A 24,503-nucleotide genomic window follows, 5' to 3' on the forward strand; every position below is an offset into this window, starting at 1 on the left:
GGGGATTGAACCCAGGGGTGCTTAACCTCTGATCCACATCCCCAACCCTTTCTATTTCTCATTTTTGAGACAAGGTCTTGCCAAGTCATTTAGGGCCTAAGTTGCTGAGGCTGGGCTCAAACTAGTGATCCTCCAGCCTCAGCCTCCTGAGGCACTGTGTGCACCACCATGCCATTCATAACTGTATACTTAGGGGTACTTTTAATTCTTATTTAAATTTATCATATAAAGTTTCTTGTAACAGTATTGAATATACCCAGTAAGGAAGTAGAATGAAGATAATGACCTATGATAGCATTCAATAAATTATGAGAAGTAACAGTTTAAATAAACATACTGTTTATAACAGTTTTTAGAATGTCTGTCTTTACCCAGTTCTCACTGTCGTAGGCCTGCTTAGCCTTCATCCTTCCAGGTTTTAAGCTGTCCCCAGGTGGTTTCTTCATCTCCCCTTCTGCCTGGTCTCTGAAGAGGGACCTGCGGAACTAGTGAGAAGTGCTCTTGATGTGGCACATCCCACTTGTGTGCAGGGGGAGCTGTGGCCTTTCTCTCCGCTCTGCAGGGCGGTCGGCATTTGTTGCACAACTTTTAACTACAAGAAAACGTACACTGTGACTCCTCTGGATCCCTCATCCTCTTGTTATCATTGGTGTTATTCTACCCAAATGCAGTACCTCACACTTACCCACCTGGAATAATAGGCCTTTTACTTTCTTTGAAATGGATTCAAGAGATAAGAAGCAAGCAATTCTTGGACAGGGAGAGGAAATGGGGAGACATTTTTATTCTGTGCTGACTGTCACCTTTTCTTACCTTCTCAATTTGACTAACAGACATGAAATCTCAACAGAGCACTCCCTCTCTTAATCTTTTATGTAAGAGAAATCACAAGCTTTCTTCTAGCTTTAATGCAATATTTGATGCCCTGTGTTTGCTTTGACTGTTCCATTAACCAGGTGCTTACTAATGTCCTGTTATGTTGGAACTTTTTTTTTGAAGACGTTCAGAGCACACTATTTTTCATTACTTGCACTTCCACATTATTTGGAACTGCTAAGTTAAATAGGACTTGCACAGAGCTGCATAACACAAGACATCTAGAACCTCCTCCCAGCATCCCCAAATGTGAGCTTATTATTTGACCGAGATATTTTAACTCACTGGCAGCCCTCAGATGCAGTATTCCATACATACAGATATTTATAATTGAGCTTTAATGATGAGCATTCTGTTTGGCTTCTCCCTCAAAAAGTCAGCAAAGGTGGCCTGCAGGGATTTTAAGATGATGTGGCTGTCTGGAGGGTTAGAGAAGGTTAGAGTGGGTTTGGTTCATAAACAATTTTAATGCATCCACACCCTCCCGTACTTTTGCTATGGGGGCATTCGGCATGTGAGCCTGTGTCTGGTTCATTGTGAAGGTAGAAGGTCACTGATAAAAGGATGGTGTCAAGGCTACAGAGGGCCTCAAATAGAGGAGCATTCCATTTGGAAGCTGTGACATTTAAGAATTCTTCAGATGGACACAGAAATGACTATTGAAACTGTCAGTGTTTCTAAACTCTGGTCTTATATATCTGAGTAGCTCTCATTTCGGCATAAGAATAATGTCAGTGTGTGTGTAGGTGAGGAGCCAGTTACTGCCACTTCTCTTCTATTGGGTATTGTGCTAGTTGCTTGGAATGCAATGGTGAGCAAGATTGATGTGGTTCCTGCCTCTGCTTGGCCCTGCTGTGGAAGACAGGCCACCGCAGTGCAGTGGGTGGTGGGGTTGGAGACATGGTGTACTCTGGGGTGCTGTAGGAGGTGTCGGCACAGACTAACTGGAGGAAGCGACATCCAGACTGAGGTCCAAAGAAGGAGTAGGTTAAGCCAGGGATGGTAGGAAAGGAGGGAATGCAGCCAACTGAGGAAGGGATGGGACCCATGTAGAAGTCTAGGGAAGATGAATCCTGGGCATCAAAGCGACTAGATAAAACTGCCATCTCTTGTGTTTATGATAGAGTCTTAGAGCTGATGATGCCTCTGTCCCTCACTATATGGCCCCAGCCTCCTTTCTTCATCTGCCAAAAAGACTATTAAAATAAATGCTGTAATAAAGGTTTCTTCCAAGCTGAGCATTACAGTGCACACCTGTAATCCCAGTGATGCAGAAGACTGAGCAGGAAGATCACACGCTCAAGGCCAGCCTAGGTAATTTAGTAAGACCTTTTTCAAAAGAGAAAAATGAAAAGGACTGGGTAAGTCCAAGGTCCCTTGTGGTTCATCCCCAGTACCAAAAAAATTAAAATAAAAAAAAAAAATAGGTTTCTCCCAACCCTGACATGAATATTAGAATGTCAGTTATTCATTTCCTTCATTTTCTGTGGTGGAGTGTTTTCCTCTGCTGCCTCTAGCCCTTTGCACATGTTGGTTTGCTTTCCCTGCCAGTGGTTAGTGAGTGCTTAATGAATGTAAGTAATTTAAATACTAGACCCTGAAAAACATAGTTAGCAACTACATCCAGTGACCAGATGAAGAATGCATTCCGAAGTCCAGAAATGAGATTTTGATAATCCAAATTCTGGCTTGCCTCCTGGCTCCTTTAGTAGAGGTAATCAAGATCAGGCTGTCCTAGACTGGTGAGGTTGGAAACTAGTTGTTTTGTAGGCAAACAGGCCTTCCAGCCTCTACAAGGAAAATCATTTACCATTAATTTTTTTTAAATGAAAAGTGTCACCTGACTCTCAAGACTTTTTATGTCTAATACGTATTATTCTTTTGTTTAGACAACTGTTCTTTATCAGCACGTCTTAAACTTTAATATGTATAAGGTCACCTGGGGATGCTGTTAAAATGCAGGTTCTGGTTGAGCTGGCAGGAGATGCTCTTCCTAGAAACCTTTTTTGAATAGCAAAAGCCTGAGGTCCTTGAAGCACAAACACTTTGAAGGGAAAGAGTCCTGAGGGAGTTTCGGGTGTTTCTAGCTATCCTCAGTATTCTCTGGGTTCCCAAAATCCATCCAGAAGCGATTGATTCTTAGTAGCTGCTGTGGGAAGGTTTTGGCTTATTCTCTAGCTCCCCCAGGTGGCCCAGTGGAAATTTAACTTCAAGACATTGCTGGCAGCAGCAGGGGAAAGGAAAGGACATTTTGATTTGAAACATCACAAATCTTTGAAATGTACCTGACCAGGAAATACGAAGAGCAGCAAAGGCAGTGAGAAAAAGTGTTATTCTATGAGGAATTAAAATATTTTAGAAGGAGCTCAACATCCTTGCGGCTGGATGGTGTGCGAATACCCTTTAAGTTAATATGATTTTGTTAACTTTATCCAGCCATTGTGGGCACGCTGGAAGCTGAAAAAGAAAGAAGAAAATCTGGGCTGTCTTCAAGAGTTCAGTTTCGAAACCAAGCTACTGAACCCAAGTACACTCAAGAACTGACTTTGAACAGGCAGAAGCAGCGGGTGTGCATGGAGGAAACCCTCTGGCTGCAGGTGGGGGCTGGGACCATCACTTTGGCTCTTACAGAGGGCAGCAGTTGGGTTTTATGGCCACACATAGCTTTCGGAAATTGATTCTGGCAACCTAGTAATCAACACACAGTCGTGGTTTAGGAGTCCCCTGCCTGGGTTTTCACCATGGTTAACTGTGTCACTGCATGCTTTGCAGGAAAACATCAGAGACAAACTGCGTCCCATCCCCATAACTGCTTCTGTGGAGATCCAGGAGCCCAGCTCTCGAAGGCGAGTGAATTCACTTCCAGAAGTTCTTCCAATTCTGAATTCAAACGAACCCAAGACAGCCCACACAGATGTAAGTCTCTGACTATGATTTTGCCAGAATTGTTGCCATATCATGATACTAAATGCAGTGGAACCATTGATGACTTTCAAAGTTCCTCCTTTGTATTTAAATCCTTTTTTAATATATGTGAAGTTAATCTCAGAAGACTTGTTTCCCAAATTAGCAAAGAATAGAGAAACCTGTGAAATACAATTGGAGGCAAGAGTATTTGTCTTCATTATTTTTGGCCACTATAATTTTTTTGAGACTAGCATTGGCAGAGCTTTTATTTGCAGATCTTTTTTCCTATAGCTATATGTAGAAAGAAAAACACATTGTGTTTTACCTTTGGGAACAGTAAGACATAGAAAACAAAATATTGTTAGGATATTAAAATCATGGAATATCAAAATTCTGCAAGGCAAAGAAGTATTTGCCATGAAATATTCATTTAGGGCCTAATGTAACCTAAGCCATCTTAGGTACAAAAATTTACATTATATGGCTTGATGGACACCTCATGGGATCCCCATATGAGATGGGATCTGTTTGCCTGGGCTTATACTTTTGAATACGTTGTGTGCTTTGATGTCATTGCTTGTTATCAGTCCATATTTCTGGTGTAAATTCCCAGGTTCGTAGTTCTGTTAAATGTAAAGGAAAGGAGACAGTTTTCCTAATTATTTAGCAGTGCGATTATTGAGTTAATTATCAAATACGATGCTAGGAACCCTGCCATCTGCCTTCCTAACCCTAAACTCTCTCCCCTCATCTCCACCGCGGTGCTCATGATACTGGGACCTTCCTCAGCTATCTTATTGTGAGGATCAAGTTTAAATACATAAACCATTTGTTAGCTGGCACTGTCATTGTTTTTGATAGTTCTTACACGGAGGCTAGAACAGAGAGTGTTGATGTCCCCAGTTGACCCATGATGAAACTTAGATCCTGAAAGATTCCGTATTGGCCTCAAGTCACACAGCTAAGTAAGTGGCCCAGCCAGGTTTTCTGTGGCTCCACTCACTACCCTCCACTCTGCTGCTTCAGGCTGCCTCCCTGCCTGGCCAGTGTTTTGATAAAGGACCTAGTGGGGAATTGAGTATATAGCAAGGTGTGCTTGAATTCTGCCATGGTAATCAGCATGCAGAAAATGGGTTGTATGGGAAACTTTTTCAGACGTCTGTCTGGTTTTGTTTTCCTACAGGTACACTTCCTGAAAGAGGGATGTGGAGATGACAATGTATGTAACAGCAACCTTAAACTAGAATATAAATTTTGTACCCGAGAAGGAAATCAAGACAAATTTTCATATCTCCCAATGTAAGAATCGCTCTAACGAAACCAACTCTGGCTTCTAGGTGGCCTTTTGTTAAGAAAGGGTTACTGGGGCTGGGATTTGGTGGTAGAGTGCTCGCTTAGTATGCGCAAGCCTGGGTTTGTTCAATCTCCAGCACAGTCAAAGAAGAAAATACAAGTTACTGTGCATGTATTGACGACTTTCTCTTTTTCTTTGCTGTTTTTTTAATAGTCAAAAAGGCATACCAGAACTGGTTCTAAAAGATCAGAAGGATATTGCTTTGGAAATAACAGTGACAAATAGTCCTTCCAACCCAAGAGATCCCACAAAAGATGGTGATGATGCCCACGAAGCCAAACTCATTGCAACGTTTCCGGACACTTTGACCTATTCTGCTTATAGAGAACTGAGGGCTTTCCCTGTAAGTATTTTCTGAGACTAACTGGGAGGGAAAACCAACACCATGGGGGCTCTTGATCCTGCTGTGACCTGGGGCATTTTTCTGTTGCAGGAGAAACAGTTGAGTTGTGTTGCCAACCAGAATGGCTCACAGGCCGACTGTGAGCTGGGAAATCCTTTTAAAAGAAATTCCAGTGTATGTGATACCTTTACATATTGCGTTTTACAATTCTAAATACCGTTTAAGTGCCCATGTGCTTGGCCTGCGTTAACAGCTATTTATTTTTTTAGGTAACTTTTTACTTGATTTTAAGTACAACTGAGGTCACCTTCGACACCACAGATCTGGACATTAACCTGCAGTTGGAGACGTAAGTTTTCTTCAACCTTCCCATTCAGAATTATTTTATGGAAACCCTGGCAGTCAATGAATTGGCACTGATCTAAGCCATAAAAGAAGTATAATTGAAATGAGAAAACTGACTGTTAAAATAAAACCCTATTGTTTCCTTTTCATTTTCAGAACAAGCAATCAAGATAATTTGGCTTCAATTACAGCTAAAGCAAAAGTGGTTATTGAACTGCTTTTATCGGTCTCTGGGTAAGTGTTTGTGTTTAGCATAACAAATCAATGTTTAAAAGAACATTTACAATCCTCACTAAAACTGGTGTTTTTTTAATTTAACAGAGTTGCTAAACCTTCCCAGGTGTATTTTGGAGGTACAGTTGTCGGTGAGCAAGCTATGAAATCTGAAGATGAAGTGGGAAGTTTGATAGAATATGAATTCAGGGTAAGTTGGAGCATTTGGGCCTTTTCTTGAACTAGAAGCTAACATATCCTAAATATGGTCCTGAATGTGTAATTTTAATAAGTAGTATTAACAAATACTCAGTTAAAAAATGATCTTGCAAGTTTTTAAATAGCACATTGGCTTATACTAAAAATGTCATCTTCCTGATTGTAAAACAGTGTCACTTAACATAGGCCTTTGGTTCAGAATCGGGTTCAGTTTAGTATTCTTCTTACCAAAGAGTTTGGTTTTTTGTTTTTTGTACTGGGGTGTTGAACCCATGGGTGCTTAACCACTGAGCCACATTCCCAGCCCTTTTTTATATTTTTATTTAGAGACAGGGTCTCACTAAGTTGCTTAGGACCTCATTAAGTTGCAATTCTCCTGGCTCAGCCTCTTGAACTGACTAGAGAGTTTTAATATGTGGTATAAAGTAAAACTTTATCTCCCCCAGAGTCTATAAAAGAGAGAAAAACCTCAGCTGGACGTGGTGGCACATGCCCATAATCCTAGCAATTTGGGAGACTGAGGCAGGAGGATTACAAGTTCGAGACCAGCCTCAGCAATTTAGTGAGATCCTGTCTCCAAAAAAAAAAAAAAAAAAAAGGGCTGGGGAGATAGCTCAGCTGGTAGAGTACTTGCCTTGCAAGCACAAGGCCCTGAAAAAAAAAAAAAAAAAGTAAATAAAAGGGTCTGTGGCTCTAGGCTGGGCATGGTGGTGCGTACCTATAATCCCAGCAGCTCAGAAGGCTGAGGCAGAGGATCTCTAGTTCCAAGCAGCCTCAGCAATGGTGAGGCACTAAGCAACTCAGTGAATCCCTGTCTCTAAACAAAATACAAAATAGGGCTAGGGATGTGGCTCAGTGGTCCAGTGCTCCTGAGTTCAATCCCCGATACCCAAAGAAAAAAAGAAAAGGGGATGTGACTGTAGTTAAGTGACCCTGGGTTCAATTCCTGGTAACCATCCTTCCTCAGCAAAAAAAAAAAAAAAAAGACAAAGAAAATCTCAAAACAGTTTATATTTATCTTTAGAATGTGTTAAAGGATTTATTTCTTCCTCCCTGTTCAGGTCATCTTTCTTATTGCTTATGGTTGAAAGAATATTCATGTTTGCTTACCTCTTATAAGCCCAGTTTTGTGATGACAAGCATAGATTTGGTATATGCTATTAAGGAAAGCTAATGGTTGGCTCTGAACCATTTCAAAGTAGGTGACTCTATGTCCAGTTGCATGAACATAAACACATGGTATGAAGTCCACTCATGAGTCTAACACTGGTTTTTGTCTGCATGCTCAACTCGCGTTCCTGAAAGCATAGTGAATGTTGAGGTGAAAGTCTGGAATAGCAAAAATGAGCCCACCCCTGACTCTAGGAGGACGAAGAGAGTGAATTCTCCACTGGTTTCACTTAGTCTTACATAAATAGCTGAGACAGGACCTGGAGGTGCTCATGATCTCTTTGCAGGTGTGGCTGGAAAAGAAGTCCACAAATGCACGCAGGACTTTACCCTGGGCTTGTTGAGGACATGGCAGACCAGCACCGCTGATGCTGTTGTAGACAGTAGTTGTTCCTGGATTAAATTAGCAATCTCTTTGACATTTTGTCCCCCCACTATTAACAGTAATATTTAAGCACAAATCTGTATTTTGCACACCCTATCAATAGTCCATTTTTGGAACCTTATTATAGTATTATGACAAATGTTTTAGCTTTTTTCTCTTGGCAACAGGAGATGCTCTTAATTTTACATTGAAAGGATTTCATTGGGATAATATGTATTATTTTCTAACAGGTGATTAACTTAGGAAAACCTCTTAAAAACCTTGGCACAGCAACCTTGAATATTCAGTGGCCGAAAGAAATTAGCAATGGCAAATGGTTGCTTTATTTGGTGAAAGTAGAATCCAAAGGATTGGAAAAGATAGTTTGTGAGCCGCAAAGTGAAATAAACCTCCTGAACCTAAAGGTATGTTGGGGGGGTTTATCTAACATCTCCACGTATGTAAATAAGAGAAGCTGACTTTTTAGGGGAAATCATGACTCTCCTTAGGAAACCAGCATTCTAGCATGTTGGCTGTTTCTTTGGTTGTCACAATTTCTCTTTTACAGTAAGGCACCAAGTCAGGCTGAGGCATTTTTGTTGATTAGTGACCATTATGGTGTGTAAGGCACTCAGTGCTTATTAGGACAAACGAGTTTTTAACAACCCAAAATATGATATAAAGAGGATTGGGACATGTTCCTGAGGAGTGGGCCAGCTGGTATTAATCCCACAGAGCATCATTAGGAACTCATCACCAAAGATACTGGCACCTTAGCAAATGACCTGGAAAGCTTTTCATTTTTTTTAAAATCACATCCCACCCTCTTTATCCCTCTCTCTACTGCTGTACACTTATGTAACTGGCATTATTTATGTTCCAGCTTGATGAAGATTGGCATTGTCAGTGCTGCCTGTTTCTTTCATTTTAAATTCTTAGGCAACTGGGTGTAAGTGTTCTTAGTTATAGGATGATAATACACTCCCTTACTCATCAAAACAAAATGGCCCATTATTCCTAATCTTCATTGCAGGTTGAGTATCCCTAATACAAAAATTTATAATCCAAAATGCTCCAAAATCTGAAACACTTCTGGTCTTAAGTATTTCAGATAAGGGAAATCCAGCCTGCATAAGGAAAATCAATTTAAAAAACTGACTCATGGCTTAGTTTTCAGGCTCTTTCCTGAATTGATCATATAATGGGTCTTTTTGCTTTTTCTGTTCTTCAGTTTCATTTAGTCATTCCAGATGTGCTGTCTACCATATGTTAGGTACTGAGCTGGGTGCCAAGGACATGTCAACAGAACTGATCCCTGATCTCAGTAGGTTCAGGGTTTGGTGCCACTTGCTCACATTTTGGTGGGGACACAGAGGAACAAAGGAAGCATCTTTCTTTTCCCTGAGTATAAAGGTCACAGTAAGAATAAAGTACTTAAATAATCCTGTGAATCGTCAGTGAACTTGAAGTTGGGGTGGTCATAACACTAGTTTTACACTTTGGTGGGAGAAGGGTGAATATTAATTGCTGGTTATATGAATTTGGCATTATTTGGGATGTTTGTATGGTGATGAAAAAGAACTACATAAAGTGGAATTGCTTTGGATATAATTCTTTTTAGGAGTCTCACAACTCAAGAAAAAAACGGGAAATTGCTGAAAAACAGATTGATGATAGCAGAAAATTTTCTTTATTTGCTGAAAGAAAATACCAGACCCTGGTGAGTGTTTTTCCAGAGCTGTGAACAGACAGAGGATGGGGGAAGGGCTTTCCAGGATGGTGGACTCTGACCACATCCTCCTCCCTCTCTAGAACTGCAGCGTGAATGTGAGGTGCGTGAACATCAGGTGCCCACTGCGTGGGCTGGACAGCAAGGCCTCTCTTGTTTTGCGCTCAAGGTTATGGAACAGCACGTTTCTAGAGGTATAACCCTGCCATGAGGTTGTCCCTGGGAAGTCATTGCCACCACCCAGGACATCTGTCACTTTCTTAATAATATTCACTGTCCCCCATCAGGAATATGCCAAACTGAACTACTTGGACATTCTCGTGCGGGCTTCTATTGATGTGACTGATGCTGCTGAGAATATTAAGCTGCCGCATGCAGGCACACAGGTAAGATGCTCATGGCTTTGCTCCTGCTCAGAGCCCACAACCCGAGGTCACGTTCTTTGGTTTCGTATCCCTTATAACCCTGTTATCCATTAAGAGAAAAGCAGATCGTCTTAAGGTGCTGCCACCCCACCCTGTATTTGAATAGAGTCATTGAAAAGTTTATTCATCACTCTGCAGGACCTGTGGCAGATTTGAGAGCTTTGGCTGTTGGGTACACTTGCAGCCCTATGGCAACCCAAGTCTGAAGCCATTCCTGATGCTGCAGCCCTTCTTGGAACCCATGCCAACAGTGGCCAGTTGTGGTTACTTGGAAAGGCCTCTTCCTATGAATCCAGAACTGAACGTTGTAAAACAAGGCATTGGTTTTGCCCCTTGCAGCAAGTCTAGAATATGTTCTGTCTCCCATCCATATAACAGCCTTTCCAATAATTGAAAGCAACTTTTCTGCCTCCTTGCACAGGCCACTCTCACTCTGTTCAGAGAGATCCACCCATTTCTTTAGTCATGCAGGACATAGCCAGAAGGGTTCCTAGCCTCTCCCCTTCCTGGCCCACCCTCGTTGGCAGTGTGATCCCACATGGACAGGGCAGCTGAGCTGTGGTCTGCTCTGTTCAGCTTACCCTGGTCCTTTACCTCCCAGCATCTCAACACTACGCTTCTGTCAGTCCAACCTAAAATGTGGTTTTCAAATGTTTGCTGAGCAGTGTGTTTGAATTTCTGGCAGCTGCAGTTTTTATGTTGTGTTCTGAAATTTCCAGGTGGTTTCATCAGAATTTGCTGTCAAGTTATGTTTCCTGTAGCTTGTTTTTGAGCAGTTTGAAACAAATCTAAATGCATGTGTTTAGATGTGTCCTCACATTTTATGTGATTTGCTTCTGGTCCATTGTTTAAATTTGTAATTTTGAATCTTGATCATTTCCTCTCTCAACTTTCTATCCCTGGAAACTATCTTTCAAAACTGAGCTGCATGCCTTCTATGTCTTCATTCGGACAATTAATAAAAATATTGAACAGGACAAGGAACAGAACTCTGGTGAACATCTAATGAGGGGTTCCTTATGGAGTGTCTAGAATCCACATGGACTTCAGATAAATAACTGTGTGCCAGGTGGGAATCACGAAGGGGAATGTTTTGCAAAAGACACCAGAGAAAGGAAGATTGTGAATTACCACTCTTGCATTCATCTGCTGGTTTGCTTATGGAAATGCTCTGGCTTTGGTTATTTAGGTAGCTGAAAATTCAGTGAGTCTCCCCTGATCATTCTGGCTTCTGAGATATAGTAAATATCCTAATAATTTATCATTCAAACCAGAATGCATTTATCTTGGACAAATGCTAAACTGGGAGTTCACTGGGACAAGTGGTATAAACCAGGGCTGATCCAGCTGCACTAGGACATATGGTTACCCTGGCTTTTAGTTACTTCTGCAGGTTGCTCCGGCCTATCTTTCTACATTTTGTCATCAATAAGGCATCTTATGGGAATTTTCAGATAAACCACTTCTCCCTAAGAATTTTTCATCTGCATCTTTGACTGAGGGCAGCTGTTAGTATCCTGCAACTCTAAATCAGCAACTCCAAGAATCATAAGAGTTGTTAGAGCTGGAAAAAGGTGAATACTTGGGAGAAAAGAGACTGACATTAAAATAATGTACTAGACACTTTATTTGTTTAGACTTCAGAAGAATACAAAGGTAGACATTGTGCTTACTTTACAAACAAGGATGCAGACTCGAGGGATGTAACTTCAAGTTCTGGATTAAACCCATGAATGATTTCAGGGCTCCTGTCTTTGGTCTCTGCGACACTTGGTCACTGTTAAGCCCTCAAATCTCAAAATTCAGAAGAGAAAATAATATAAGGAAAGTTATTCCACTCCGAGGTCCCATGGGCAGCAAGTGGAACTGAGTCCAGGTCTCAGATCTCAAGAGTCCTTAAGGTGATGAAATTGTGGGCCTGGTGTCCAGCCCTAATGCTGAGTCCTAAGTGAAAAGGAGACTGCCTTGTGCATTTTATGTTCTTAGAATTTGGAAGACTCTAATGGGAGGTGGAGTCTTGGCATGATACTACTTCGTTGAATAATTGGTAGATTTGTGAATGGATTACTAGTCTCTTTTATCTAAAGCCTATTTCTTTTGAAAATTGAGACATTTTTCTCATCTCTAGTCTTCTGATACCTCTTCTATTTTCTGTGATTTCTGAGATACAATAGCTCAGATATCATGCCTATACTTTTCTTTAGTATTTTAAGGTGGTTTCTGGGCCTGAAGATTTGAGCTTAATTCAAGTGTCAGACTGTACTTCCTTCTTTATTCCCTTACTTATTATGGGATGCGGTTTCATCTTCATCTTGGTTTCATGTATCCTTTCTAGTCTTAAGATCATTTCCTTTGGAGATAGAAGCATAAGAGGTAGTGTATTTGGTCTTCTTTTTGGCATTAACATCAAAACAATTTCTCATCGCTTTTATTTTAATGCTGCTTTAAAAAGTAACAAGAAAAAGTTTTTTCTTTATTACCCAGTTAATTTCAAGAGTTTTGTATATGTGTCAATAAAACATTTTTATATTAATACTGTCATAACAGAATCAGAGCAGAAATTACTCAGTTGAACTAGGTAAGAGCTAGTTGAACTAGGTAAGTTCAGCACCTGTTAAGGACACATGTGCCTTCCCTGTGCTAGATGCTAGGAGCAAAATTCAGTAAGATACAGGGTCAAGAATTTCATGATCTGAACAATTGAGCCAGGAGAGAATTGTTGAAGTAGGCTAAGGAAGGAGGGAGTGTTAGTTATGGGTATGTGTATTTCCACTTCATTCCTAGGGAAGCAGGTAGAGAATATCCAGGCTTCCTGGCTGCCAAATGTAACAGAATATATGATAGATAAAAATAAATACCTCCAACCAGACGTGGTGGCACATGGTTGTAATCCCAGCGGCCTGGGAGGCTGAGGCAGGAGGATTGCAAAGTTCAAAGCCAGCCCCAGCAACTTAGGGAGGACCTAAGCAACTCAGCAAAACCCCGTCTCCAAATAAAATGTTAAAAAAAAAAAAAAAAAAAAAAAAAAAGGGGGCGTGGGGTGGGGATGTGGCTCAGTGGTTAAGCACCCCTGGGTTCAATCCCTGGTACCAAAACAAAAAATAAGTACTCCATTCTTCATGGGAATGAGATTTCCTTTTTTGCCTCTAACTTTAGAGAAGACCTTGAGATATATACCTTTTATAAGGTTGGTTCTTACATGAGGAACATTTACTAAGAGTGGATGGTATCTTTAATAGAGAGCTTTATAAAAGATAAGAAATCACCTGAAGGGTAATTTTTCATATTCTGATGTTCAGTAAGAGTGGAGAGCATTACATTATAGAGTAATTCAGCAAAAGTATTTTGGCAGTTAACAAGCTAGTGTAGTCTTTGCACTGCTCACTGATGTGGAATTTAAAGTACCAATAAAGCTTAAGCCCTTTTCCCCTTATGGGCATACGATGGATGAGGTTCATGTGTGTAGGTTGTCTTACTGAAAATGCATAAATTTTAATGAAACCAAAGGAAAAAAGTTGTTTTCAGAGTTGTAATACGCTGTGTAACTTCTAATTATCTTAAGCTGTCATTGTTCATTAGTAACAGTTATGGTGACAAAACAAGATTTCTCAGAGCTAAGGATCACAGCCCACAGTTGGTCTCCCCTTAACTGGTCCTGCAGCCAGCTCCCCACATCCTCCCCGTCCCAGCTGGAGTGCCTACCATGCCAAAAAAGCAAAAACAAAACAAAAAACCCTTCAGTTGACAAAGTAAACAAACACCACCATCCTGCTGACTGGGCCTCTTACCTTCCCTATCCCAAATCACACATGTCCTTTAAATGTGTAGCCAGCCCAGATCCTGACTTGAATCTCCAGTCTCTGATACCCAGGGAAATGCTTTGTTTTGTTTCTTATAATATTTAAAGCCTCCCAGTTCTGGTTTGAATGGCGGCCAGACCTGGGGCTTAGTGATTCTGCTGGATCGCAGCCCAGGCCACAAAACCAAAAATTACCTTGTTCAACCCTTATGCTATTGGACAACAGCCACTGATGGACATGGTTTCTCCCATCCTGGGCCATTTTAAAGGCACTGGTACACAATGTGATTATCGTAAAGCTGATTCCCTTGTCACAGACCTGTCCCCACTCTCCACTTCCAGATTTACGAGAACTTACTCTTACAAATGAGACTATCCAGTGCCCACCTTGCCCCAAGGACACACTGCACCTTCCCTGTGTTAGGTACTAGGGGAGCAAGGTTAAATGAGGTCCAGCCTAGGCTGGTGGAAGTCATCGTCTTGTGGTCAGCTTGCAGCCCTACCAGTATTTCTTCACCAGTCTCTCTATTTCTTCTTTCTTCCCTCTATGGATGCCCCTGACCTGGACCTGGCAATCTCAAAAAAGGGTTGTTTGGCTTAAACTGAGACATCTGTAAGATGAGAGGAGGGGATGTGAGCCGTAATGTGACCCTGGAGCTGGGAGCTTAGGGGAAACCTCATTTAGCACACCAGGAACATGGCAGCTCATGAAGGTTTTAGGCCAGCCTGTTGTAGACAGTGTGGTTGGCTGCATACTCTACATGTAATCTCCTGCCTATTAAGTGCTTATAAGCAGTTCTGCTGCTTTTAAGTACTTTCTGTAAGCAAATGAGGTTGATGAGCTGTATTCTAGTGGAAGGGAGAAGTACTTTAATGAAGAGGTTTTCAAAAATGAGTTATAGTACATTATAGAAGTATTACAGCCCAGTGTAGACAGACACCCTTTCAGGCAGCATTCAGGGTTCAAGCCTAATACAGAATGCTTGACTTAAAAACGTGTCCTTCAAGCTAAGTACTCCCTGGAGTTTTGTTTACCCTTTGCTTTATAGTTTGGAAATATCAGAAACTTTTAAACCAGCAGCTCTTTAATCATTGTAGCAATTAGAGAATCTTTTGTGGGCTTTGAAAAATCATGCTTGGCATCACAAAAGTCCATTTGAATTTTAATGGACTTCCTTTAGACATAGTGGACGAATGTGAATGAGTAGTTGCAAATTGCCAAAAGCAACTCTTTAGGTTTCTGGGTAAATGCTATGTTTATTTTATTAGTATTTGTCAACTCTCAAATGTTTTAGAGTTTAAGCCAGGTTCGATGACACAGTCCTCAGTAGACTAAAACAGAAGAAATGAAAACTCAAGGCCAGCCTCAGAAACTTAATGAGACCCTGTCTCAAAATAAAATATAAAAAGGGCTGAGGATATAGCTCAATGGTAGAGCTCCCCTATGTCAATCCACAGTAGTGCCAAAAAAACAGTTGAACTTAAACTTTTCATCAGCTATAACTTAATCTCTAAACTGCCTCAAAATGAATCCAAAGTCTAGCTTGTTCACACACGGATTTGTAGGATTTTGTAGCCATTTCAGGAAATTGTATTGTTTAGGAGAACCCTCATTTCAATATCCTAAGAAAAAGATAAAATGCCACCTATTATTCATGCAGCTCCATCTCTTTTTATATTTTACATCTTTAAAATCTGAGGCTTGTATGCTAGTTGTGCACAAGCTGACCCTTTTCTTTTCCTTGCCAAAAGGTAATTAAAAAAAAGTGGGAAACTGCCCACCTGTAATCCCAGCAATTTGGGAGCCTGAGGCAAATTTAAAGCCAACCTCAGCAATTTAGCTTGACCTTGTTTCAAAATAAAAAATTTAAAAAGGGTTGGGGATGTGGCTCAGTAGCTAAGCATCTCTGGGTTCAATCTTGGGTACTAAAAACAACAACAAAAGTGATCTTCCTCAAAAGGGTACCAAGTTAAGAGCTGGAGGTGCAGCTCAGTGGCAGAGCACTTGCCTAGCAAGTGCAAGGTTCAGTTCCTAGCCAGACAAGACTAGGTTATATACTTGAAAGAAGATTAACTGTTTATTGATAATTGTTAAAACAGGGCAATGAATACATGATGGTTCATTATCGTTTTCTCTACCTTTGTTTAAAAAAAGTTTTTAAAAGATAAGTTAGCAAAGAAATAATCACTCTATTAGAGCATAACCCAGCCTTTTTTAGGCGCTAGGGAAAGATCTTCAGGGAATGTCTCTCAACTTCTCTGTCCATAGACTGTGTTGTCCTCAGTGTGTTCAGAATTAGAACTGTAGACCCCTGGCATTAACCCACATGTCAGTTTACAGCAATTTGTTTTCTTTTATACCCTATAGGTTCGTGTAACTGTGTTTCCCTCAAAAACTGCAGCTCAGTACTCGGGAGTACCTTGGTGGATTATTCTTGTGGCCATTCTTGCTGGGATTTTGATGCTTGCTCTATTAGTGTTTTTACTATGGAAGGTAAGTCGTATCCAGCATTTGAGTTTCCTGATACAAACCTTTAAGTTTTAAAATAGGTGAATTAACATCAATAGTAATTTTTTTCTCTTTCTTTGCTTCCTTTTTCCAACATTTTATAATGAAATTTTTCCAATATATAATAAATTTGAGAGGATTTTATAGTGATTACCACACAAGTTTCTTTTTAAATAATAAATTTTGCTGTCTCTTGACTATAATTCAGCATGTTTGGTCAATAACAAATTTAAAATTTACTACGTTAGCATTTTCTTCACTTAAGATCAAAGTCTGTATCTGAGCTAAATTGTCGGATAGAAGATTAATGTGAATCTGTATTCCTGCTAGTTTCAACTTTTATTAAAAAAAAAAAATGTTCACGGCAGCCATTGGGATTGGTTATACTTGCAGCTAGACTACGAATAGAAAACACTAAACAAATGAATACCACCATCTCAAAGGTGTCATCATAGCCTACACCAAACATGAGCGAGGTCTGGGCTCAATGTGATGCTCACTAGAATTTGGCCTCTTGACTACACATATGATATCTTTCCTTTTTCTCCCCACCTATAAACAATCTATATCATGAAAAGAGTGTATGAGATGGATACAAACCAACCTATAGATTTTGTATTATTCTCAGTGAATATCAGAGGTCTCCAGTACCTTATCTGTGATTCCAGATTCCAAAAGGTCTTTAATGACTGATTTACCAGCGAAACATGACGTTTTTATTACAGCAGCATTATGTATATAGCATAGTACATTTCTAAAATGCCCCAAATTCTGAATACCTAAACACATCTGTTCTAGAGGGTTTGGGCTGAATCAGTCACCTTCTAGGATCAAATGGTTCTTTTTTCTTTCCTTAGATCCAAGAGTATAAATGGACAAGGCTTTAAGGATATGCTTGCTTTCAAATATCAGGCATCTCTTTTTTGCTTTATTCTTCCAAGTAACTTCCTTTTGTCAGCCTGAGATAATTTTCTGAGATGCTCTTAACATGTGATTGATGCCAAGATATCAGCTCATACCAAGACGCCTGTTGATGGGGTGTTAGCCAGTTTTATCCCTGATGTTTACCTCAGGCAGTATGTTTCTCTGGCAAGCACAAGTAACCCATGTAGGAGTTGCTATGACAATTATCTCAAAATGAAATTTTGGGTTTGGGGTGGGCTTGTGTTCTCTTGAACAGGTCACAAAGACAATCTTTTCAGAGCAGATCTTAGTGGCAGTCTTTAATCCTCACTGAGACAAAGCAGTAGGTTGAGGGTTAAGAAACCACGCTCTGTATAATCTTGGGCAACTAATTTCACCTCCATGGGACTCTGGTTTGCTTCTGCTGTTTAAGCGGATTGGACTAGATGATCTCATTGGTTGTTTTTTTTGTTTGTTTGTTTTGTTTTGTTTTAGCTCTGAAGCTCAAGGGGACTCTAAAGTAATCAGATAATTTCTCCAAACCCCACGTGAAAGTCATTCTTATTACTCTATATTCTTAAACAATTATTTATTTTTAAAGTCATAGAATGTTAGGGTCAGAAAGAATTCTAGTTCAGTGGCCTTTAATTTTGAGTTTTGTACATCTGCACGGGTGGCAAAACTACTAAGCAAATGAAGATCTCCACTTCAACCAGAGCAGTTCTGGTTTTATCTGCTTTAAATATTGACTTTTGCATAGGATTTTGTTAGGAAATAAAAATCTTCAGCTGATCTATTCACCTTCACTTTTTAGATAGGAGATATTAAGATTATAGCTGGCTATGGTGGCATATACCTGTAATCCCAGAGACTCAGGAGGCCATGGCAGGAGGATCCCAAGTCTAAGGCCAACTCAGCAGCTTAGTGAGACACCGTCTCAAAAATAATAAAATAAAAAGAACTGGGGATGTAACTCAGTGGTAAAGTGTCCCTGGGTTCAATCCCCAGTACCAAAAAAAAAGTTGACATGTTGGAGGTAGGACACAAGAATCTTGGTTCCTCTTCTTCCTACTCTATTTACTAGTACTTAAAAGTTGACTGGGTGTGTTCACTATCTATTACGTTGGAAGTCATAGATGAATCTTAAGTAATCTAGTTCAGTGCTGCCTAACACAACTTTCTGAATGATGGAAATGTTCTGGAATGGTACAGTCCAATGTGCTAGCCATGAGTCACCTGTGGCCGTTGAGCACTTCGAATATGGCTAGTGTAACAGAAGTCCCGAATTTTAAGCTTAAATTTGAATAGTCACATGTAGCTAGTAGCAATCACATCGTGCAGAGTGGATCTAGATTTTTACTTTCATTAGTTGGCAGAATTTTCCAGGAAAGATTTGCTCAGCCAAGTTATATTTCAAAGGGCAGTTCCATGACCTTATGGACTAGATAAAAGTAAACAGAAAAAAGTTCTCCATTCTTGAATGAAGGAAATTATAGTAGAAAGTAGAATTAGACTTTTATACTTGGAGTGCCCTAACCTGAGGAACACCGATTCCTGCCATTTAAGGGTTATGTGGTAGTTCAGAATTTGGGAAAATGATAGCAATCATTCTTTCACGTCAGTTTATTCGAATTTATATTTTGATTCACCCCACAGTTCCAAAGGTCTCATAAAATTTACTGCTAAAGGCAGAAGAGTACAGTGTATCTATATTTTATTTGGATTTGTGCTAAATTTTACTTAGGGGATTTATTTTCTAATCTTTGTCTCAATAGACTGTAAAAGTCAATCTTTTGCCCTTCTGGAGTCTATTCTCCTGTGAGAAGAAATCAGCCAAAACTACAATCAATTGTGCATAGATTTTTTTTTCCTTTTTAGAATGACATTTGTCCTCAGGATTTCATCTACAAATAGAAAAAAATAGTGGATTTGTGTCATCCATGTAACCATTTGACCAGAGACCCACAGTAATAGCACATGTTGAATGCTGTCCCAGGGTAATATGTGCAGTGGCAGCTCACTTCAAAACAGGTTAAAATCTAAGATGTTCTTTTGTTTAGCTCTTATCCACAAAGCTGTAAAATTGACTAAATACCTTGCTTCCTTATAGTGTGGTTTCTTCAAGAGAAATAAGAAAGATCATTATGATGCCACATATCACAAGGCTGAGATCCATGCTCAGCCGTCTGATAAAGAGAGGCTTACTTCTGATGCGTAGTATTGATCTACTTCTGTAATTGGTAATTGATCAATGTTTTTTAATTGCTAGCTGTGGGACCTGCTTATGGTTGTGGTGGCTAACTTAAAGAGCGACAGCTTGCTGTGTGTGTCCCATTAACAGATGTTTCCAAATGTCCACACTGGCTTGCCTTGCTTGGATTTATTTTATTTGTGTCACTTGAAAGTACACAGGTTTTTTTTTTTTTTTTTTTTAAATGCACAAGAATCTTTTGTTGCAGGTGAGTTATTTTGAGTTCTTGTTAAACATCACCCACAGCAATGAAGAAAATTACAATCTTTGCACACTCAAAAGGAGGTTTAGACCTCCATAGTAGCCCAGTTTGCCCGTGTTAATCTGGTGTGTAGCATCCCACTTGGAATTTCAAAGGTGCATAAGAAATCTTCCAGATTTCTTGTCCATTTTGGAATTTCCCAGGGATAGAAGCTTGTGTTGACTGCCTAATAAACCTGTTGCATGTTGGAAACATTGTGTTTCTCTTGACAAAGAGGCTTCCTCACTGTCATCTTTTTGTTCTCCTTGCTATTCAGTGATGGGCAGGCTTGGAATGCTTTTTATGGTTGCTTGGAAATCATTTTATGCTACCTAAGCATGCAACTTCCTTTCCCTGCATATCTCCTTCAGGCCAAAGACCATTACAACAAAGAGCAATTATCAGCCTTAGGGACCTTATGACCAAGTTCAGAAAATGGTCCTCTGCCAAAGTAACTTTCTATATACAAAATTCTAGTACAAAAAAAGTTCTGGGTAGTTTTTATTTCAATATGTTGTAATGGAGTTTGACCATATTTCATGCTTATAGAGATTTTATTCTGCCTTGGGTCTCAGTTGATTTTGATTCATGTTTTGCTTTTCTGATTTGTAAAGCCATGGAAAGAGGAATTGTGGGCAATTCCTTTTTCCATTTCTGTTGGCACAAAAATAAAGGATGATTCCTATAATCCCTTCCCATGGCACTGTCACAGTGAATCCCCAGAGTTGCTCTTTTGACTTTACATTTCACCCTTAATTTCCTTTTTTAAAATGGAGCAGGCAGCAGTCTCATATTTTGTGATAGCTAAGTACACTGACTTTTTTGCACAGAATACTAAACAAGTCCATGTAGGAATGATCTAGAATAAAACCTTTTGGTCCATAGGCACATGATTTTTGTCTCGTCCCATGACATTTTTATAGCATGACATCCTTCAACATAAATGTTCTGTTCCTGTTGCTGTCGTGTAATAAACACATTAGTCAACCATTCTAAGTATCTTCCTCATCCTTCTAAGCTGCATTTTTAACTTGAAAACATACCTTAAAAAAAAATCATTTTATGCATTAAAAAGTTCAATCTGATTCAGAATTTCAGGTATATTCTCCACATGTATTTTGGATCAGATTGAATTTTTAAAAGTAAACAAAATATCTATTCATTATCAATTTAAATGTAAATGCTGTCTTTTTGCAAAAGAAGAAGAAAAGTTAGGAAATGCTCCAAAATTCAGTGTAGGGATACTTTTCTTGAACCCTGTGTGGTTCACAATTGATTTTATTGCAGGACACTATTGCATCATGATTTACTGCAGGAACAGCTTAATTAGAAACAACAGCAAATCCAGGCGATGTAAAATACCTTTCAGATAATGAGAAATGTGATGTGTACTAAAGCCTCAGTGGACAGCAGAACTCTTAAATTGATGTACTGAAACACAATATATTCAAATAGTATTTGTAAAGTGTGACCTGGTTTCCATCTTATTAGTGGGAGAAGGGCATGAAATAATTTTTGCTGTTTGTCTATTAAAAATCGTTCTTAAAGCCATTTAGAAATCTGAAAATTTGATATTTTACATATGATTTCTTTTTAATGGAAGTACTGCTTTACAAACTCTTGTCGAGAGATACCTTGCAGCTTGGCGTGCAAGTGCTCACCTGTAATCCTAGCAACTCAGGAACCTGATGCAGGAGGATCATATGTTCAAGGCCAGTCCAGGCAATTTAGGGAGACTCTACATTTAAAAAAACAAAAACAAAAACAAAACATGTTTTAAAAGAAGGCTGGGGGATATAGCTCAGGGGTAAAGTACCCTTGGGTTCAATTCCTAGTACTAGAAGAGAGGGAAAAAAAACCTATATTGTTGTACAATGTAAAGATCAGATAAAAATGGTCTTTTCTTGGGGCTGGAATTGTGGCTCAATGGTGGAGCACTTGCCTAGCATATGTGAAGCACTGGGTTCGATTCTCAGCACCACATATAAATAAAAAAATTAAAAGTCCATCAACAATTAAAAAAAATTTTAAAAAATATTCCCTTTAAGAAATTTAAATTTTAAAAAATGTACTTTTCTTCCAGTTTTAGAACTGTTCTCTTATTTCCACTGGCTATTATTTCTTTTCAACCTGCCAGTGCTTTGTTGAAAGAATATGGTGTCTTTTTCCTTTAGCCCAAAGGTAGATACAGCTGAACAGAAAGCTTAGCCCATTCCCATTTGATGTAGTTTTCTTGAGACTAATTAATTTGTGTCTGTTTTTCTCTCCCCGCTTCTCCAGTGTGGATTCTTTAAGCGCTCTAGGTACGATGATAGCGTTCCCCGATACCATGCTGTAAGGATCCGTAAAGAAGAGCGAGAGATCAAAGATGAAAAATACAATGATAACCTTGAAAAAAAACAGTGGGTCACAAAGTGGAATGAAAATGAAAGTTATTCCTAGGGGGCCAGAAAAGCTTCACAGTACCCAAAATGCTTTTTTTTTTTTTTTTTTTTTTTTCCTCCTTTCTCCAACTCAAATACAAATGGATTTAAGAGCCTGTTCAGTACCTGAGGATTAATTTCAGACTGACTACACACAGTACGAACCTACAGTTTTAACTGTGGATATTGTTACACAGCCTAAGGCTTCTGTTTTGCACAGCCAAATTTAAGACTGTTGGAATGGATCTTTCTTTAACTGCCTTAATTTAACTTTCTGGGTTGCCTTTGTTTTTGGTGTGACTGACTGACGCGCACTGGGGAAGGGCTTGCCCAGGTGCATTCAGGCAACATCCTCCTGGTAATGTAGCACCCACGATCACCTGCGCTAACAGAATGGCCGTCCTAGCCTGCTGCTGTGAGCATCCTTCCTGTAGGATCGGAGAACCTGCAAGTTAAAACGTGTCCTGCAGCACAAGACTCTGCCAAGAGGGCAGCTGTGTCTCAGTTTAAAGTGCTGTCTAAAATTAAATGTGCAATAGAAAGTGATGTTGCTATCCTGCCCTCTCTCCCTTCCCTAGATAGGACTCCTAGCTCACACCAAATGCACACAGGTTTCCTTCTCACCTTTCACTAAAAACACACAGGTGCAACAGACTTGAATGCTAGTTATACTTGTTTGTGTGTGATATTTATTTTTTCTTCAAACCATTTTGTTATTGACTAACAGGCCAAAGATCCTTCCGGTTGGTTTAAACAATCAGAATTAGAACATGGGAGATCATTGGTTGACCCAAGTTATTTCCTGCAAAAACAAAATAATCCTTTATAAATATACCAGAAAGTTGTTGTAATAACTTATCTGTAAATTATGACATCTCCCCATGACAGCCTCTCCCCCCCAGCTCAAAAGGTTTAAGGAAAAACAATCAACTGTAAGATGTTTAATTCTTATCTGACATCTGATATTATTATGTTTAGTTTAGAGCCCTGTGTGTTATTTCTGAATTTAGTGCTATAACTTTCAGGAACTTGTGGAGAAAATGAGTTTGTTCACTGAACTCTAGGGCTTGTTTACTCACTGCTGCAAATACTGTATATTCAGGACTTGAAATAGTTGGTGAGTGCCTATGGTGGATCCAAACCGATCCAGTGTAAGACTACTGAATGAGTGTCTGCTACCCAAATGGTGAACCAGTCAGATGGAACATCATGGCTCTTAACTTTTTAAATGTTATTGGAAACATTTAATTAGTGAGTCAGTTGTATATTTTGTTTCTTTCCCTATCTAAATTTCCAAGATGACTTTGGGACTACTTTAACAAGATCTTAAAATTGCTTTTTAATTGTAAAAACTGGTGGGGTGGGAGGGGAAAGACAGTTATCACTCTGTACATTCAATAGAGATTGAATATATACGAAAGCTGAATTTAAAAAAAAATTGTGCTTTAAAATGTTAAGTTATATGGGGAGCAAGAGCAAACAGGTGCTAATTCATTTGGCAATAGCATAAACAGTGTTGGGATATTCTAAAAGAACAAAATAGTTATATATGCCATTGTTGCTTTGGAGTTTTAATTTTTTTTTCCATAGATCTTACACCCTGAAGATACTAAGGACTTTTTTCTGGTTGTATTTGGAATTTTCATTCATAAAAATTTTGTAAATGATGTTTTATTTACAAAACTTTCTCTAAAACAGATCATAACAGTGTTTAAAGTCTGTTTCTTATTTGGATAGCATCGAGCCTAACACGCTGGCTGTATAGGATATTAATCCAGTATTTTGACAGTGTTTATAAACCTTTGTTATAAAAATGAATGTCCTGAACAGAGGGGGTGGGAGGGTAGTTCAAAACAAACAAGAATGTTTATGGTATTTAAATTTATAGTTGTTAAAAATGTCATCTCAAGTCAAGTCACTGGTCTGTTTGCATTTGATACCTTTTTATACTAACTAGCATTGTAAAAATTATTTCACGATTAGAAAATACCTGTGGATATTTGTATAAAAGTGTGAAATAAATTTTTTATGAAAATGTTCATTCCTTAGTGACACGACATTGTATGTGAACAAACTCTAAAATTATAAATGACACCTGAATTGCCTTTCTTATTTCATCAAGCCCACCTAAAGTTTTTGATATTTACTCTTAATGGCCCATATAATCCCAGATCAGCCAAAGATACTAGTACCCAAAGGAATTCAATGTCAATTTGATTGAGGTTTTTTTTTTTTTAATCCTCTTGAATCTGCTGTTTTTGATGTTTTTAAATTTTCTTTTTTATAAGTAACAAAATGGCTTTGTAGGTGGTTCATTATACCTATAAATGGGAATTGTTGGCATTGATTGATCTGCTTCAAAGGCTTATGTCTGAAAGGATAAGGTATTACTCAGCAATGAGACCATGGCATCAAAAATAAAAGTTCTTATG

General features: G+C 39.2%; 1 protein-coding gene across 3 annotated transcripts in view; it reads left to right on the forward strand.

Annotated features, from left to right (window-relative positions):
* The window catches only part of ITGA6 (integrin subunit alpha 6), a 74,962-nt gene extending 50,852 nt beyond the window's left edge, over positions 1-24,110 (forward strand). For 2 of the 3 annotated variants that reach the window (XM_079135010.1, XM_079135008.1), the window contains 14 exons: positions 3,313-3,473; positions 3,649-3,792; positions 4,967-5,082; positions 5,291-5,480; positions 5,571-5,654; positions 5,750-5,829; positions 5,982-6,059; positions 6,147-6,249; positions 8,043-8,216; positions 9,413-9,511; positions 9,604-9,714; positions 9,808-9,906; positions 16,113-16,238; positions 21,929-24,110. In XM_079135010.1, the coding sequence (XP_078991136.1) occupies positions 3,313-3,473; positions 3,649-3,792; positions 4,967-5,082; positions 5,291-5,480; positions 5,571-5,654; positions 5,750-5,829; positions 5,982-6,059; positions 6,147-6,249; positions 8,043-8,216; positions 9,413-9,511; positions 9,604-9,714; positions 9,808-9,906; positions 16,113-16,238; positions 21,929-22,090 (1,727 nt within the window). In that variant the 3' untranslated portion in view covers positions 22,091-24,110. Of the gene's footprint in view, positions 1-3,312; positions 3,474-3,648; positions 3,793-4,966; positions 5,083-5,290; positions 5,481-5,570; positions 5,655-5,749; positions 5,830-5,981; positions 6,060-6,146; positions 6,250-8,042; positions 8,217-9,412; positions 9,512-9,603; positions 9,715-9,807; positions 9,907-16,112; positions 16,239-19,266; positions 19,397-21,928 lie in introns of all 3 variants that reach the window. The other variant, XM_079135009.1, reaches the window with a different exon arrangement.
* Positions 24,111-24,503: the final 393 nt, after the last annotated feature.

This window comes from Sciurus vulgaris (genome assembly GCF_902686455.1).
Source record: "Sciurus vulgaris genome assembly, chromosome: 3".
NCBI lineage: Eukaryota > Metazoa > Chordata > Mammalia > Rodentia > Sciuridae > Sciurus > Sciurus vulgaris.